This window comes from Lepisma saccharinum, chromosome 11 (genome assembly GCF_977018435.1).
Source record: "Lepisma saccharinum chromosome 11, izLepSacc3.1, whole genome shotgun sequence".
In the NCBI taxonomy this organism is placed as follows: domain Eukaryota; kingdom Metazoa; phylum Arthropoda; class Insecta; order Zygentoma; family Lepismatidae; genus Lepisma; species Lepisma saccharinum.
The window spans coordinates 68,706,243-68,723,781 of record NC_139239.1 but is presented as its reverse complement, the minus strand read 5'-3'; the positions used below and the strand labels follow the sequence as shown (position 1 = coordinate 68,723,781).

The following is a 17,539-nucleotide window of genomic DNA, read 5'->3' as shown; positions in this document are numbered from 1 at the left end:
GAGTACGCTGTCGGCCTCAAAGCGGAGTGGTCAGTGCATCGCACTACGAAGCCAGGGGTCTCTGGTTCGAATCCCGGCTAGAACATGGATGATTGTATTTGCCCGTAAAGAAGAAAACCGAGAATACAGTAAAACATGAATATGTGTGAAAGTTGAGAAATAGGTGAATGACGGGGGATACTACTACTATTTCTTAAAACAAAAGTACGTTAAGTAACCCACATTCGATCTCGCTACTGAGGTTACGACCTTCGAGTCCTGGCGTGAACATGGCTGTTTTTTTTTTGTGAATGTTCCTTAATCAAATTAATTCATGCAACCATCACTGGTATGGCTCCTCATTGGGATATTTTAAATAGCTCGAGAGGAAGCCTACAGGACGCGTATCTGGTTTCGAGCCATCACCTGTTGTTCTGAGAAGCGCTGTTGATACTTTTACCTGCAGTGTTTAGACACCCAACACGAACTGCGACGACGTTACAAGACACAAGACAACAACACAACCTAGCACAGATAACCGCAACCTCACGTTATGAAATCTCTAAAGAAACTGAATTGGCAACATTTCATTCACTCCACGTGGACTTGACAAGAGCTGTCAGTTCCTTAAAAGGACGCTATTGGTGGGAAAGGTTAGAGGGAAGGATAGACTGGGCTCCACGTGGACTTGACATATGGTTGTCGGAGAGAAACGGATCTTTCCTAACTTTCTTTGAAGTAAAGTGGCGTTTCAATCAGGACTGGGACTTTACGCATTGTCGCGATTGTACAAAATTGGAAGAAATGCGGCGTAAAATACAAAAATACTATACAATTACCATATACATTATTTTTTTCAGCACGGTCCGATTCCCTCCCCCCACAAATATCTGGCGACGCACATACATGGTACTGGTTGTGAAACGTTTGCAGAGCAAGTGAAGGTGGATAATATCGCCGATCATAATGTCCCCATTTACATACTAAACAATCGCCAGAGAGAGAGAAGAAAAATTGAGCGCATAAGAAGCACATAAAAAAAAATACATCTATTCTGGATAAGTCTCCCAAGGCCAGGTATCGAATGCTTATCGATGCAAATCCATGTCAGGGGCCACCAATCCTGGGGCTATCAGATAGATTTTTGACGGGGAGAAAATTGAATTGGGTCAACTGTCATTTCTTGATATCAAACCTACACACGTGACTCACCTGTTCGAACTCGACAGAACCGTGCAGAGAAGAGCCCTACCAACGGTAAGCATTTTATATTTGCCTATATTTGCATCCACAACACTGTCGGGGCTAAAGCTCCCTCCTAAATTTTGAGAAAATCAATATTTTCAAATAAAAGCAGTGAAGAATACGGTTAAAGACATAGTGGTAAATACAACCAGTCATTAGCTGGTGCATACACGACCAATTGTAATTACAAGCTTACAGAATCAACATTGACTAGAATCACATGCCAAGCTACAAAACAAAATTTGATTGTATTGATTGATTGATTGATTTGTTGTTTTAAGTCCACTTTATGCACAGTAAGGCTACTGGACCTACAGTTTAAAGTGGGATCCGAACCACTTGTGCCTCCACCGGGTATCGAACCCGGGACCCTTTGATTACATGGCAACAACGCTAAAAATTTAATTGTAAGTTTATAGAAAAGTAACGAGAGAGGTAATACAAACAAAGTAAAATTTGAGTGTAAAACGTAACCTAACAATACAGTAACTCAATAAATAAAACTGAAATTACATTTACATATTAATAAATCCAAAATTGAATTGTTTTAAGGAATTGAGTTAAGCAACTTGTACCTTGTCCACATCATCTCTACTACTGCCATCTAGGTATTTCCGTAGAGAATTTGAAAAAGGTAATTTCTTGGTTTTAACATGTAGTTTGTGAACATAAAAATTTAACTACTAGGGAAGATCAGAAGAATCGTTAACAAGCATGGCGAGGAAGTTAATTGATCTATTTGTTAAATAAAACACTCGAAATGCTAACCAAGGTAGAATTTATTCGACAATAACAAAGTATGAACGTAATGTTTCCATCCTTTAACTGGGTCTTCTTCAGACAAAGATCCACAGTAAATCTCTTTGTCTGAAGAAAACCCTAATTGACCTTAAAATGACAAACAGTTGCCAATTTTGAGAGTAGAAAGTTCCAAATATACGAAATATTTTATTCTGTTTACCGACCCCCTAGAAAGTAGCTATGTAGTATCCACCTCTACAATTCCAGTCTTTCCCGATAAAAATCCTGCGTACGTCAGTAATCCAGATTATCTGGTTCAGGTCAGGACGAATGGTTCGCACTCTTATGTTTGGTGCGTTCGGTCTGAAGTTCGATCCGCGTGGTGATTCCTAAAGTTCGATGTTGACTCTTGATCGTGAGAACATGAAAATAAGTAGTAAACATGAGAAGCCGCAGGGAGGGTTAGGGAAAGGGCATTTACCCCCCTGTCCTGGAATAAGAAAAATTTGCGTTTAATCATCCTTTTATCTTCTTTTTCATTTTTGTGCCTCCTTTTCTCAACTTCCGAATTTCCTTGTTCGCGCTTTGATCGTATTTACTTGGATTCATTTTCTGTTTTGACTCGTTTTCTGTCTTATTTCTTTCTTTATTCTCTCTCTATCTCTCTCTCTCTCTCTCTGTCTGTCGAATCGTTAATTCTTCTTTTTTCTTTTACCCTTTATCCTCTGTCACTCTCCCTACCTTGTTTCTTTATTGTCTTTCTTTTTTCATGCTTCTTTATCTATCATCTTTTCCTCGCTTCTCTATTTTTCTTTTTCCCCTTTCCCTTCCTCTCGGTTGCTTCTTTATTTCCCTTCCATTTCCTTATTTCTTTCTTTGATTCATTTGTTTGTTCTTTCTCTTTCTCTTTCTCTGTCTGCATCTGTCTTCTTTAATTATCTTCCTTTCTCTCGTCCTCTATTGCTTCTTTCAAGCCTTCTTTCTTTTCACTCCTCCTGACAATGTTTCTGGGAAAATCCAGATGATGTGGTCCAATTTTGAATTAATTGGTCGTTCGGTCATTTTAGGAAAAATATCTTTGATGTTATTTATGTATCTATAGTTTAAAAAATATTTAATTTTTCTGACGTCTAGTTTAGAAGTGGCATCCATAGTTCTATCTTTCCAACGTGGCGTGGATTTTACGTTTTGCACTCATTTGCACAACTTTTAGCTACGTTTTGCATTATTGCTCCAATAATGCGTTCTTTAAAACATTTTTTGGGCATTTTCTTCCTTCTAGAGCTTAAAGAGAAGAAGTGAAACTAAATTAGAACCTATTGACATTTTTTTTTCTTTAAATATTCCCCTACTGTGTCAAATCATGTTGAAAACATCTTTTCGATGTATACAATTATGTCAGATGACAATAGTCCATTATTTCGTTCTTGAAAACTCGCAGTAATTCTTTGTAACATACTACAACTCAAAGTTAGACATTGAACTCAGATGATAGGCTGGTTTTTTACATTTTAGGTCATAAATTATGAGCTTACTGTTTCAAATTCTTTATTTGTATCATATTTAAAATACGGAGGAAAACTATTTTTAGGTAATTTTTAAAAAAGTTTTTTAGGTCATAAATGTATTGCTTTTAGGGCATTTTTGATAATTTACTGCTCAAGAAAACCCTACTGATATACAGGGTGTCTCATAAGTAATACTACAACTACGAAGGTTGGAGGTGGTATTATCTTATATCATCGCAAAGACTTAAATATCAAGGTCCTTTCGCCCAACCCTGTGGCCGAGTGGTTAGCACATCGCGCTGCGACGCCAAGGGTCCCGGGTTCGAATCCCGGTCGGGCTTGGTTGTTTGTTAATGTCCATTCATCAATTTCATCACTCATCCCCATCTTTGCAAATTAGCCAAGAGGCACAAAACGCGAAGTAAAATAAACTAAATCAATCAATCAATCAATCAAGGTCCTTTCAACATCCGCCACTTATGAAAATAACGATGAAGTTGAAATTATGAACATAGCGATAAAGATTCGAAACACAACCCTGGGATAATCGGGATATACAAAGCACCCAATATATCCTACACAAAATTATCACGTTTAAAAACCGCAATCTCTGAAGTTTTCCCGCGTGTTGACAAATTGAATATTTTTTCGGAGATAAAAACGTAGACTTTCTTTCGCCACACAAACCGGAGACAAAATACTTTCGATCAATTCTTAATTCTGTCGGCCTTACGCAAATTACCAATAAACCAACTAGAATAACAGAAAATAGCGAATCACTCCTGGATGTCGTAATAACAGATGACCCTGCCATTGTACACATTAAATGTAACCGTACCTATCGGAAACTCAGATCACTGCATGGTAAGTGTCACCCTTGCCATTGAAAAACCGAAAAGAGAGAAACAATGTGTTGCATACCGTAATTTCTCAAATTTCAATAAGGAGAAATTTGATGAAGGTGCTGCAAAAATTGATTGGGCACAAATTAACAGCTACGACAACATCGAAGATAAGGTACAGTATACCTCTACCAATATTATCCACCTTTTTGACAAACATGCACCTCTCCACACTAAACCGGTTATGCATAAAAGCGTTCCATGGAGATCCGAAAACACGAAATTACTCATGAAACTCCGCGACAGAGCTTCATTAAAATATAAACGCGAAGAAACAAACTACGACTGGGAACACTACAAGGAACTAAAAAACTTTACAACTAGGTTGCACCTACGTTCTAATAAAAACAAAAGACCTGTGGAGCACACTCAATGCGTGGGGAGTATATAGTAAAACTACTAATAATGAAATACCCTCTGATATACGAGACTTAGATAAAATAAACGAACATTTTTCAAACATCTGTCGTGAGGCCGACTGCTCGAAATCAGCTTTAAATAAAACCAGTAATTTGTTTAACTCCAAAATATTTAATGAAAGTGTACAACAATTTCATTTTAAAGAAATCAGTGAATATGGCACAATTAAAGCAGTAAATAATATACGATCCAATGCCTCTGGCAATGATGGAATAACAATACAAATGCTCAAACTATCACTTCCGTTTATTTTAAGCCACCTGACACATATAATAAATTTCTCCTTTCGGACTGGACAATATCCAATCAGCTGGAAAACAACGCGCGTGATCCCTTTACCTAAGAAAAAAGTAATATCGTCCTTAAACGATCTTCGTCATATAAGTCTACTTACTACCCATCCTTTCCAAGATCACCGAAAAAATTGTTTACAATCAAGTTAGAAATCATGTGAACAGCCTCAATCTCCTTCCGAAATGCCAATCGGGCTTCCGCCCTGCTCGCAGCACGGCGACGGCGTTGCTAAATGTCACGGATGATATATTTCGCTCAATGGACAAGAGTATGACAGTTGCTCTGGTTTCACTGGATCTGACAAAGGCTTTTGACAAGGTTCATCACGGCTTACTCTTAAGCAAGTTGAAATATTATAATTTTTCACACCCCGCACTCAAATGGTTCAGATCGTACTTGACAAACAGGCAACAGAACGTGTTCCTATAAACTGCCACGCCCTCTCTCTCGAACACGCTTCCGCTAGAAACTGGCGTTCCACAAGGATCAATTCTAGCTCCTCTTCTATATACAATCTTCACAGCAGATTTAGAAACCAACATAGAGCATACTTTTGTACACTTTTATACAGATGACACCCAAATTAAAATCCCATTTCCACCAAAATCACCAGATTATGCAATAGCATTACTTAACAAAGATTTGGCAGCCATCAATACCTGGTGTAATACAAATGGTCTGAAAATAAATTAACAAAAGTCTGTTTTCGCCGTCATCGGTTCCAAGAATAGCCTCGCAATGATAAATCCACGCGTCAAAATAGAGACATTCGAAATTCCACATTCAAAAAGTATAAAGAATTTAGGAGTTATGTTAGACGATCACTTGAACTGGGACCTTCATGTTCAATAGCAAACTAAGAAAGCCTACGCAGCACTAAGATCCCTCTATAAATTTAATGAATACTTAAAAACAGATATTAAAATGAAACTTGTGCAAACACTGATTCTCCCTCTTCTAGACTACTGTGATATAGTATACGGCGCAAACTTGTCTGTTCGAAATAAAGTCAAAATTCAGAAAGTTCAAAATTCGTGTTTACGCTTCGTATATAACATTAAAAGATTCGATCATATTCTTCCAACAACATGAACAGACGTCGCAGACTTCATTTCTGTTGCTTTATACAGAATCTTTTGCATTAAAAAATCCCCGAAAATTTATTCGAGAAACTAAACATCAGAAGGGAAATATCTTCTGAACTCTTCAAACACTCGCTGGAAATTTTCAAATCGAATTTTACACTTTCAGCGGCAAAAACATGGAATGAACTTCCGCCCTCCATTACCTCCCTCCCCAGTGTTAACAAATTTAAGAATAAACTAAAGAATTTTCTGTTAGATGAGCAATATCTCTGTCACAAAGTAACACTACACAATACAGTTTAGACTACATATGAGCCTCGCCAATCTAATCTAATCCTTGACAAATCTTCAACTATATTGTAATATTTGCGTATGTGTTGTTCTATCGTACCTCACAAAACTAGCATAATCATGTACATCTATCTCAACATCCATGCGTGAATGTCCTCCTCAGAAATGTTTAGTATGTGTGTGTGTGTGTGTGTGTGTGCGTGTGTGTGTGTGTGTGCGTGTGTGTGTGTGTGTGCGCGTGTGTGTGAATATGTTTTTTCTCTTTCTTTTTTATGTGTTGTCTTGATTTTTTAAAATCTTGTCTTTGTTCTTTCCTTGTAACCATTTTTTCTTTTTTTATTATTTTTTTATTTTTTATTGTATTTTCTTCTCTTTTTTATGATTTTGTTTATGTAGGACCAGGTAAATGTCAAACGGGGTTAGGTGGGAGAACAGCCACAGGCTGAACCTCGCCCTTAAATAAAGAAAATTTGAATTTGAATTTGAATACAGCAAACTGATACAGGTGAAAGTACACGGTAATAGAAGCAAAAAAGTCTCAGTAAACATGGGTACGCAAAACGAGCAGTTTTCGAGATAATTGCGAATGTGTAATTACAAGCCGCCACTGACTTCATTGTTTGTAAACGTCGTCCTAGTTGGTAAGATGCTAATAATACAGTAAGAAAAGTTGTTGGAGATCTCATTGCTGTTATTGAACATTCTACTTACGTGAACAAACGTTAGTATGTTACGTGTTACAATTACTGTATACTCGTACCTGTTAAAGGAGGTGTTCAAAGTGTCGTCTTTGCATATGGATGCAGTACTGTACTCGATTCCCCATTGAGTTTCGAATTCTTTCGAACACCCTTGGTTCATTTCAGAATTGGTCACAAGCATGTACTTTCTCTGTACTGATTGTATCCATCTTGTTTGATTCCAACGCCACCTTTCGGAAATGTTCTGTTTTGTAAACAAAGAGCAAACCTCGGAACGCGCAAGGAGTAAAGCACTCGGTGTTTACAAAAGGCAATCAGTGACGGGTTCTAACCACACATTCGCACACATTATTAGCATTTTACCAACTAGGACGACGTTTATAAAGAATGATGTCAGTGGCGGCTTCTAACCACACATTCGAAATTATCTTTTTTGCTTCTATTATCGTGTACTTTCACCTGTCAGTTTGCGCTATTACTTTTAAGACACCATGTATATTATATATAATATTACATATACATAGATATAAAATAAAACTAGGATAATACTAGACTATGCTTCTTCTTTTGTAGGCTTATTCAAAGTGATGTGAAAAATTATGAACGTTTTACTGCTTCCGGACAAAGTGTACATCAGAAATTTCAATCTGTGCGTCATGTATCTACCACCTCATGAGGACCATAAATGTAAGTACTGCACATTGGTTTTTTTCCCCTTTTCTAATTGAAATGATTGTATCTGATCTTCTCAATTGATGCATTTTCATGCATCACACTGGGCAGTAGCTGGTAAAAGTATCCTTTCATGTATTTCCGTGTGTATTTCTATGCACAAGAACTGCAAGCACTTTATGCCAGGGTTGTTAAATGTACAGGAACGTAAAAATTCTAATGGGTTCCGCTGCAGAACCGAAACCTTTTTTCTCGCACAATTTAAATTCGGTCCAAGTTGTGTATTGTTACATTGAAAAAAGGTTCCTGGACCGTATTGTAATTGTTCCTGAAAAAGGTTCCTGGACCGAATTGAAATTCATTCTGGAAAAAAGGTTTCTGAACCGAATTGAAATCAATGCTTTACAGATAAAAAGGTTCTTTACGGTCCAGAACCGAATTACGCTTGCTGATTTTCTCTCCTGGACCGGAATTGAATTTATTTAAAATTCCTGGATCTTTAACAACCCTGCATTATGCACTTTGCAGCAAACATACCTGTGTCAATTGTCACATGTTGTGTCGTGTGTATTGCATGCAACTTTTTCCATTAATATATAAATAAAAAATATTTTCGGTAATGTTAGATTACTGGAAAAATTACTGAATAATGGTTTTGATTGATTTGTTGTTTTAAGTCCACTTTATGCAAGGATAGGACTGGAGCTACAGTTTAAAGTGAAATCCGAGCCACTATGTGCCTCCGTCGGGTATCGAACCCGGAACCCCTTGATTGCAAAGCGACTACGTTACCACTACGCGATCGGGTAGGTCCTGCATAATGGTTTTGATTTGATTCATATTATTTATCGTCGACGGTGAGGATGAGTGATGATGTGAATAAATTTATGAAGGGATGTTCGCAAAGAACACCTATACCCATGCATACAGGCATGGAGGCATGGGAGTATATATAGTTCACGTAAGGGCGGGGTTCATCTTTTGGCATGATAAGGGTTGCTTTATTTCATAAGTGAAAATCCAGGGCACTGCTAACCGGAAACTTGCTGGGAGCGGCTGGGGGTGGGGGGCTGGACCTGACAAAGTTGCGCGTATGTAGTCACGAAGTCACGCTACTTAGTATTGATACTTTTCTGTTCATCTTGTGTCAAACAACTTGGGAATGTTACGATGTTTACCTGGTTTTCTAGCACTGCCTTTTTAAAAACCAAATTTCTTTAAGAAGACTCGAGAAAGAAAAAATGATGACTTTTTTGACAGTCCCAATGCAGTTTCTTATCGCAGAAATTCCGGAACTTTCAGGAAATTGCCGACCTTTGGTCTGCAGTTCCATCTGGTGTGTGGAATTATGTAATTTCGTTCCGATCCGTATCTCAAGTCTCGAATTTAGGAGAATAAAATAATTCCCAAGAAATTTTTATGAAAAAGCGGATAGAACAGGTAATCTGGTAATTTTACTGAACCAAAAAGAGGGGGTTTGAACCCGTTGAACCCCCCCCCCCTTTTAAAAACGCCCATGCATACAGGGAAGCTATGACTACAGAAGCAGACTGCGCCTGATTGTTTCGTAAAGTTTAAACCCACCCAAATAAAATTCGCAGTAGACAGTGCTGAGAGTGCGGGGGGGGGGTGTCTTTTCCCATCCAGCACTGTTGATGCCGATGTACAGTCGTAGAAAGAAATACTTCCCCCATAAGACCATTGGTATTAAGGCTGTATTTTTTTACATGAAAGTACACGCACCATCACGGAACATGAAGATATCATCCGCCAGTCGTGCAAGGAAGACACACACACACACACACTCTCACGCAGACATGCAAAAACAGTTCAAGGACTACGTGTAATTTACCAAGTATGAAAATTATGAGTGGAGAGGGGGGGGGTTGGTCGTTTGCGGGATGGCTTTTGCGAAATTTATTCGTACACATAACACACTGACCTGGGAGACACGGATCTACCTTATCGTGACGTGGTCGAGCGGCTTATAGTCTGTGCCTCTAGACTAGAAAGCGAGGAACCGCAGGTACTTTCAATTGGAGCGGGTGACGTCATTGGATCCTCCCCATCCTTGACACGGAGGCATGGAAAGTGCCGAGTTCAAGTTGGGGTACATCGGAATAAAAAAAGAGAAAGAAACGCCTTTTATTACTTTCAAAGTATACTGATTAGGGGTATCTTACTGGCTTGTGGATTTTTCACTTTTACTAGGAACTTGCTTGCTGTACGTACTGTGCTATATTTTTGCCATGTACACTGACCGGCAATAAAATGGGACGCCTAGATCCTGAAATAATCGCTTCCCTGCAAGGCGTTGTGTGTGTTGCCTAGCTCTAAGGCGGTGGTAGATGTTGCTATTGAAACTTTGCTATTAAAATCCCCTTATCGCCGTAGAGTTAGGCAACACACATAACACCTTGCAGGGAAGCGATTATTTCAGGATCTAGGCGTCCCATTTTTATTGCTGATGACTGTACGTCCTAGAAAATGAATACAGCGTGTCTCTAAAGTAAGTCTCACTTTAAAACTTTTATTATAAAAGAACTACTGTACATATCGTGAGTTTTTTTTTTGTGTCACATGATGCATGGGTCCTTGAGGTTATGTGGTAGAATGAAGACATTACATGGACTCAATGTGAGCACCGCGTGTTACGCGAGAAACATCAACGCGGTAATGTAGCTCTGGTTAACATGTCTGGTGTGACCATAGCTGCACAATTCTCATTCGCAGGTCATGAAGGTCTCGTGGAAGAAGAGGCACGTAAGCACGGTCCTTAATGTAGCCCCACAAGAAAAAATCGAGTTGAGTTAAATCTGGAGATCTTGTAGGCCATTTCAGAAGAGCATTATCCGAAGGGCCTGTTCGTCCTATACAAAGTTCTGGAAGCATTTCATTGAGGTACGCACGAACTGCACAGAGATAATGAGGCGGCGCTATCCTGTTGGAACTGATAATCATCTGAATCCTCATTCAGTTGTGGCATCAACCAAAGCTGGAGCCTGTCGAGATAGGACATGCCTGTAACAGTGCCCTCCGCGAAGACAAACGGGCCGTACAGCCTCCGATGTGACTTGGCACAAAACACATTGAGCTTGGGGGAATTTCGTTCTTGTTCAATGACTCTGCGTGGACTTGCTGTTCCCCAAATTCGACAGTTGCGTCGATTAACTTTCCACTGATGTGGAGTGTGGATTCATCACTAAAAATGATAAACAGCGCCTCATGCGGTCGACTTTGCAACTACAGGAACCTGTAATGAAATGAAAAAAACAACTTAGGGACCTGTGCATCATATGGAACTAACAACATGAGTGATGATATGATATTTATGAAGGGACACTCACAAAGAACACTCATACCAGGCCGGAATTCGAACCCGGGACCTCTGGCGTCGTAGCGCGCTCTGATAACCACTCAGCCACGGAGGCCGGATACATTAATTATGATGCCTGAAAGAACTATCATATTAGAGAGTATCATTTCCTAAGTGTGCGATCACTAAAAAATATCATTGAAATGTGGTATGAATTTTTTCCTGTCACTCACAAGTTCACTCTGAAAAAAAAACATAATTAAAAGGAGGGGAATGTTATAACGGTCAAATATTGAGTAACAGGTAATTAACCTAATTGCCCGTTATTAAGAATTAATTACAATTGGTAATATTAAAATCCGACGCGAATAAAGGTGTCTAGAGACTGCCTTAGCCAACGCTAACTTGCTCAACCACCGTTTTTCGCCCGAATACGGATTTACATGCATTCATATGGAGGATAACAGCAAAAGAGCAACTTCTAAACCAATGGACCGAATTGGATGAGATTTTAACCAACGAAAGACCACATCATGAAAGTACCGATTCCAGAATTTCAGCTTAATCAGAACATAATTACGGGAGTTATGAATTATTAAAGATCTAACGCTGGATAGAATGGGAGACGGTATCCTGTTGAGATGGCCCTTGCTGAACGTGTCGAATACAATAGCGAAGGATTTAGTCTAATCTCTGCACGAGGGGCTGCACCAGAAACAATAAATAGACACCTAAACACAGAGGCTAGAGCGTCACCACGTTCAAATCTGGAATAAAAGGGATGATTGGGAATAGCGAGAAACAGTTTTGCCTAGAACCGCCACCGGAGTTGAGCTACGCGCGACCTAGCTTCGAGTCGTGATCGGACCCGTGGTCTGGATTTGTCTTTTACTCGAGTGAGTGTTTAGAGCCATGGAGTAGAGCAGAGTAGACCCAGGGGGTCGTTTCCCCCTCGCCGTCAACGCATCCGTGCTCATACGTGTGGTTATGTGAGAATAACGCCAGACACGTCCACCTTTGTCAATCGTCCGAAACAACGTCCTAAGTTAGCAGAAATTAATAACGATTGATAGCAAAGTTAATACCGAAGTGCATAACAGCCAATACTAAAGTTAATAACATTTAATATCCATGTGTGTCCATGTGAAACCGCGAATGGCTCATTGCGTATGTTCGTCTCATCGCCCAAGCCACGTATCTCTACCTACGAGTGACCGCGAAGGACTGACCTATTACTGCGCTAGTTGTCGTATGGAGTCGACAGTGTACGTGTACCGTCATGGACGTGCTAGTGAAGTGAACGAGTGAAGCCAGGATCCATTTTCGCCAACCCTGATAACCGTGAAGTACAACACCGGAGTGTGGACGTCTTCCAAAACTGTAGGACCACTTTCACCCGGCCCAGGTCCGAGGGAATACAGCGAAGGTAAGATCCAACCATGTGCGTGTGTGAGAGAGATGACGCCAATCTACCGCGAATCTGCGTAAATCAAATCATTGCATAACTTAAATCAGTACTATGGCATAACTAGACATCCTTATTCCGGCGAACTAATCAACGTTATAGATCAGAGTATATGTTAACAGCTAAACAATATTCATTGAAATATATTTGTACCTTCAGAAAAGATAAAAGGGGTTCGCACAAAGAACAGTTATTCACATTATACTTAAAACCCTAAACGGTAAATTGTAAAAGGCAAGGTAGCCAAGAAATAGCATGAGTATAGTAAAAGTATTAATTAATCTAACCTTTGTAATTGTCATATTGTCACAATATGCCATGGAATGTGTGTATGAATGAGAGATCGAGTGAAAGATGGCAAGATGTACTGTCTATTTATCTGTGCTTTAATATAAGTGTATATTCAGAACCACCGTAGTACTATGTCACGTCATTTCAGGTGCTTGAAATCAAATCCTCCTAGGTTTATTCTCGGTAACTCCGATTGTAGGCACTTATCCTGACCTTATTATAATTCATGTAATGTTTAATTAGGTGACAGGTGTGTCACGGGGAGCGATTCTGCGTTGCTGCGTTGCTTAGTTTAGTTAGTGTTAATTAAGCACGTAACAGTCTAACAAATAATAAGAAGCCCATACACACACATGCATAATGAAACAGGGATAATAACAAGTAGAATAAAACCAACATTATTTGATGCACGACGTTTTGAAAGTTTGTTTGGATAGATGGAAGCCCATCTAACTTTTTGAAAGTTTAAATTGTCTGTAGCCTATAGAGAAGTGATCTTTGATCACATTATATGAAATCATTAAGTATAACCTCACATAAAAATACTGAGTAAAACAAGAGGCATCAATGAAGGGAAGGCTATGATCGAACAACGCCTTCCTAAAATCTCTGAAGAAATCCAAATTCGTAGTCGTAAGCCACAACATCTGAACAAATGTTTACAAAAGAACATTGTAATTAGAGACCCTCGCAGGGATCAGCGAGTTACACAACAGCTTATCTGTTGCCTGCAAGTCACAGCGATGAGTGGCCGACGCCAATAGACATACACCTTGTGTCGTGGAGTACGCTACATTGAAAGCTCGTTTCGTTGAGACTGCAAAACCTTATCTACTGCGCAGTTACGTAAGGTAGAACCATTACACCTTTATCTTTTGTTTTCTGTCCTGCACGCTACCCATTCGGTTACAATGTCGTCAAAATGTTTTTTGATAAGCTGAAGTAAAATAGACATAATTATCTGAAGTTGAGAATCACGTGTGAGTTACGTAGAACCAAGGTTAATTGTCCACTACTTGGCGTCTTCGGCTTGTTCCTCGCTGACCGTTGTCGATGGTGAAACGTTCCACCCGGAGTATTCAAGTCCAAATTTCTTTATTTGGCATCATTTAATGGCTTCAAAAAGAGGCTTTGACCAGAGAAAAGTAAAATGAAGGGAAAGAAAAATGGAAGGGGTGGAAGAAAGGAAAGAAAGTACGAGAGAGAAAGAGAGACAGAAAGGCATTAGTACATGAGTTCCCAAACGATTTCGTTTCACGGCGTTCTTAGTGTTTCAAAATCTTTCCGCGCTGCCCAAGTAAGAATGTAGGCCTATCTAACACTTGCAACGATCATTTAGTGTGGCTAGGTTGCTTGCCTTAAGTTAAAAAATAAACACATATTTCAAATTCAGAAACATCTTATATGTAAAAAGTACTAAATAAGCATATCATTGATTTAATATATTGGAACATTTCGTGGCGCACACTTTGGGAACCACTGCATTAGTAGAAGAAAGGGAGATGGAAATTAAAAGGAAGGGAACAAGAAGAAGGAAATTAAAAGATATGGAGAGACGGAAATTGATTGAAAGGAAAACAGAGGGGAGAAGAAAATTGAAAGTTAGGGAGACAGAGTGTGAAGGAAATTTATGAAAAGATAAACAGAGGGAGAAGAAAATTGATTAAGAAGAAAACAGACGGAAAAAGGAATTGAAAGAAATGGAGAGAAGGAAATTGATTGAAAGGAAAAGAGACTGTGAAGGAAATTGAAAGAATGAGAAATAGAGGGAGAAGGAAATTGATGAAAAAACAGAGAGAGAGATGGCAATTGAAAGGAAGGTAAACCGAGTGAGAAGAAAATTGATTGAAGGAAAAACAGACTGAAAAGGATTTTGAGAGAATGGGAAATAGAGGGAGAAGGAAATTGATTGAAGGGAAAACAGACTGAGAAGGATATTGAGAGAATGGGAAATAGAGGGAGAAGAAAATTGATTGAAGGGAAAACAGACTGAGAAGGATATTGAGAGAATGGGAAATAGAGGGAGAAGAAAATTGATTGAAAGGAAAAGAGACTCTGAAGGAAATTGAAAGAATGAGAAATACAGGGAGAAGGAAATTGATGGGAAAAACAGAGAGAGAGAGAGAGATGTTAATTGAAAGAAAGGGAAACAGAGTGAGGAGAAAATTGGTTGAAGGGAAAACAGACTGAGAAGGATATTGAGAGAATGGGAAATAGAGGGAGAAGGAAATTGATTGAAGGGAAAACAGACGGGGAAGGAAATTGAAAGGAAAGGAAACAGAGGGCGAAGGATATTGAAGGAAAGGAAAACAGAGGGAAAGAAAATTGAAAGAAAGGGTAATAGAAGGGGAAGGAATTTTGAAAGAAGGGAAATAGAGTAAGAAGGAAATTGATGGAAAGGAAAACAGAGGGGGAAGGAAATTGAAGGGAAACAGATGGTGAAGGATATTGAAGGAATGGAAAACAGAGGGAAAGAAAATTGAAAGAAAGGGTAATAGAAGTAGAAGGGATTTTGAAAGAAGGGGAATAGAGTAAGAAGGGGAAAAGAGTAAGAAGGAAATTGAAAGAAAGGAAGATAGAGAGGAAAATGAAATTGATAGAAAGGAAAACAGGGGAAAAAGGAAATTGAAAGATTGGGTAACAGAAGGAGAGGGGAATTGAGAGGAAGGTAAATGGAAGGAGAATATATGATGAAGTGACACTCGCAAAGAACACTCACGCCCAGGTCGGAATTCGAAGCAGCGAAATTGAAACTGAAGAGAAGATAGTCATCATCTCCATGTTAAAATTAAGTTTAGTCTATCTTACCAATCGATAGTGATATATGAAAATGAAGTAGATGATTGTGGGCTAAAACTACCAGGGCAGATATGTTACATACATGTGTCTGCAATTATTATTACATTAAATGATATTCCATTGTCAAAGCTCGAAGATGGGAGACTCAAGCGAGTACGAGCGAGCGAAAGTGGTCCCATGCAGTACTCTAGTTTGTAACGTGCGTCCCATGAAACATGAAGTAACCGTGTGGAGGCAGTGGTGTAACTAACGGGGCCGCAGTGCCGGGGGGTGGGGGGTGGCACCAGGGAAAGGGAGCCCGTGCCCAGTGTACTGTCATGTGTGTTGGCTTTTCGCCGATCGACGCAACAAAACCTTTTCAGATGCTAGGTGTAACGGAACTATTAAAGATTGGCAAGGGTTGACTAAGAAGATAGAAAAACACGAAACATCAATCAATCGGAAGAAAAATATGTGTGTTTTATCCAACTTCTTTCATTAAAGAAAAAAAAGTCACTGCAATTCTCTCGAGAATTTTGAACGTAATTTTAACATTGGCCCTCTGTAACGTATCTTTTCGTGCTCATGATGAATCTTGTACGTCTTCTACCAGGAAAAACTTTATAAGAATCATTGAGCTGCTTGCGAGTTACGATCCTGTATTAAAAGCACACCTCCAGAATGATAAAACTAGAACAAAATATTTGAGCCCTAAGGTACAAAATGAAATGATTTTACTTTTGTCGCAATCAGATCTAAGGTCAATAGTTCAACATATTAAACAAGCCCCTTTTAAGCTCTCGATCCATAATGTTGGAACGATTACGTGAACTTTCAACCATACAGGAACTGGCCCAGCTGTTAATGGTGGAAAATTCAGCTATTGCCTGCAGTGTACCTGATTTGTGTACCGCTCTGTAGCTTTTCCTCATTCTTCCAGCTACCACAACATCCCTGAACGCTCATTCAGCAAACTTAAACTTGTAAAGACCTATCTACGTAGTACTATGTCGCAGATGAGGCTCAGTTCGTTATCCATACTCTCCATTGAAAGTGAAGAAAGCCAGAACATAAACATTGAAAGTGTGGTAAAGGAGTTCATGTCCTCGAAACAACGACGCTTCGGGAAAATGTGACGAAGATCTGCCAACGGTAACCTTATTTAGCTTATTTAGTTGCACAAAAGTAAGGTCAGATGGAATCAGTTATGTTTACTTGTGTTAACATCAGACTAAGAACTTGAATAAGAGGAAGATTCAAAGAAGGGGGCCCGTTTGCCAATATTGTGGGGTGGTTAGTGATGTTAGTTACGCTACAGTGGAGGGAACCTTGCATCGAGTGCTTCTGACTAGGTAAGTGACTCCGAATCGAACCTGGATCCACTGCGTCGAGAGCGAGCATACCCGCATTATTGCCCAAGCCTTCCGTCCCACAGCGTATTAGCATTTATCGCATTGTCAAGGGTGAGTGGCACACAATAGGTCGTTTGAATAATCAACCTTATTATGAAAAATCACCTGAAGGCATCTTTTACTCGTTCAAGGTCTGCGGCAAATAACGGTTCTTGAGATGAAAAGAAAAGGAATGTGGCTTGTTTTTTTCTTCTTATGTTTGTTTATAAATGGTCCTTCTGTCGCACATATCATTATATTTTCCATACCTTTGTTTGATGAAGAATATCGTGCTTTGCTCCGTCAAGTGAATTTTTGGAAGGACTAAAATAATTGAACCATTATAATGTGATAAATAATAAACCACGTTTTAAGATATATTTTATGTACAGTAGTTTATATACCACATTTATTTACCTTCACTCAAAAATTAGAGATTGATTTTTCTTTTGAGTTTCTT

The 17,539-nt window shown here is 39.1% G+C and overlaps 1 protein-coding gene across 2 annotated transcripts in view; it reads left to right on the top strand.

Annotated features, from left to right (window-relative positions):
- LOC145994893 (uncharacterized) overlaps nt 1–17,539 on the top strand; it is a 364,443-nt gene that overhangs the window by 64,169 nt on the left and 282,735 nt on the right. For both annotated transcript variants that reach the window (XM_083131352.1, XM_083131353.1), the window contains exon 2: nt 7,740–7,853. In XM_083131352.1, the coding sequence (XP_082987478.1) occupies nt 7,766–7,853 (88 nt within the window). In that variant the 5' untranslated portion in view covers nt 7,740–7,765. The remainder of the gene's footprint in view (nt 1–7,739; nt 7,854–17,539) is intronic.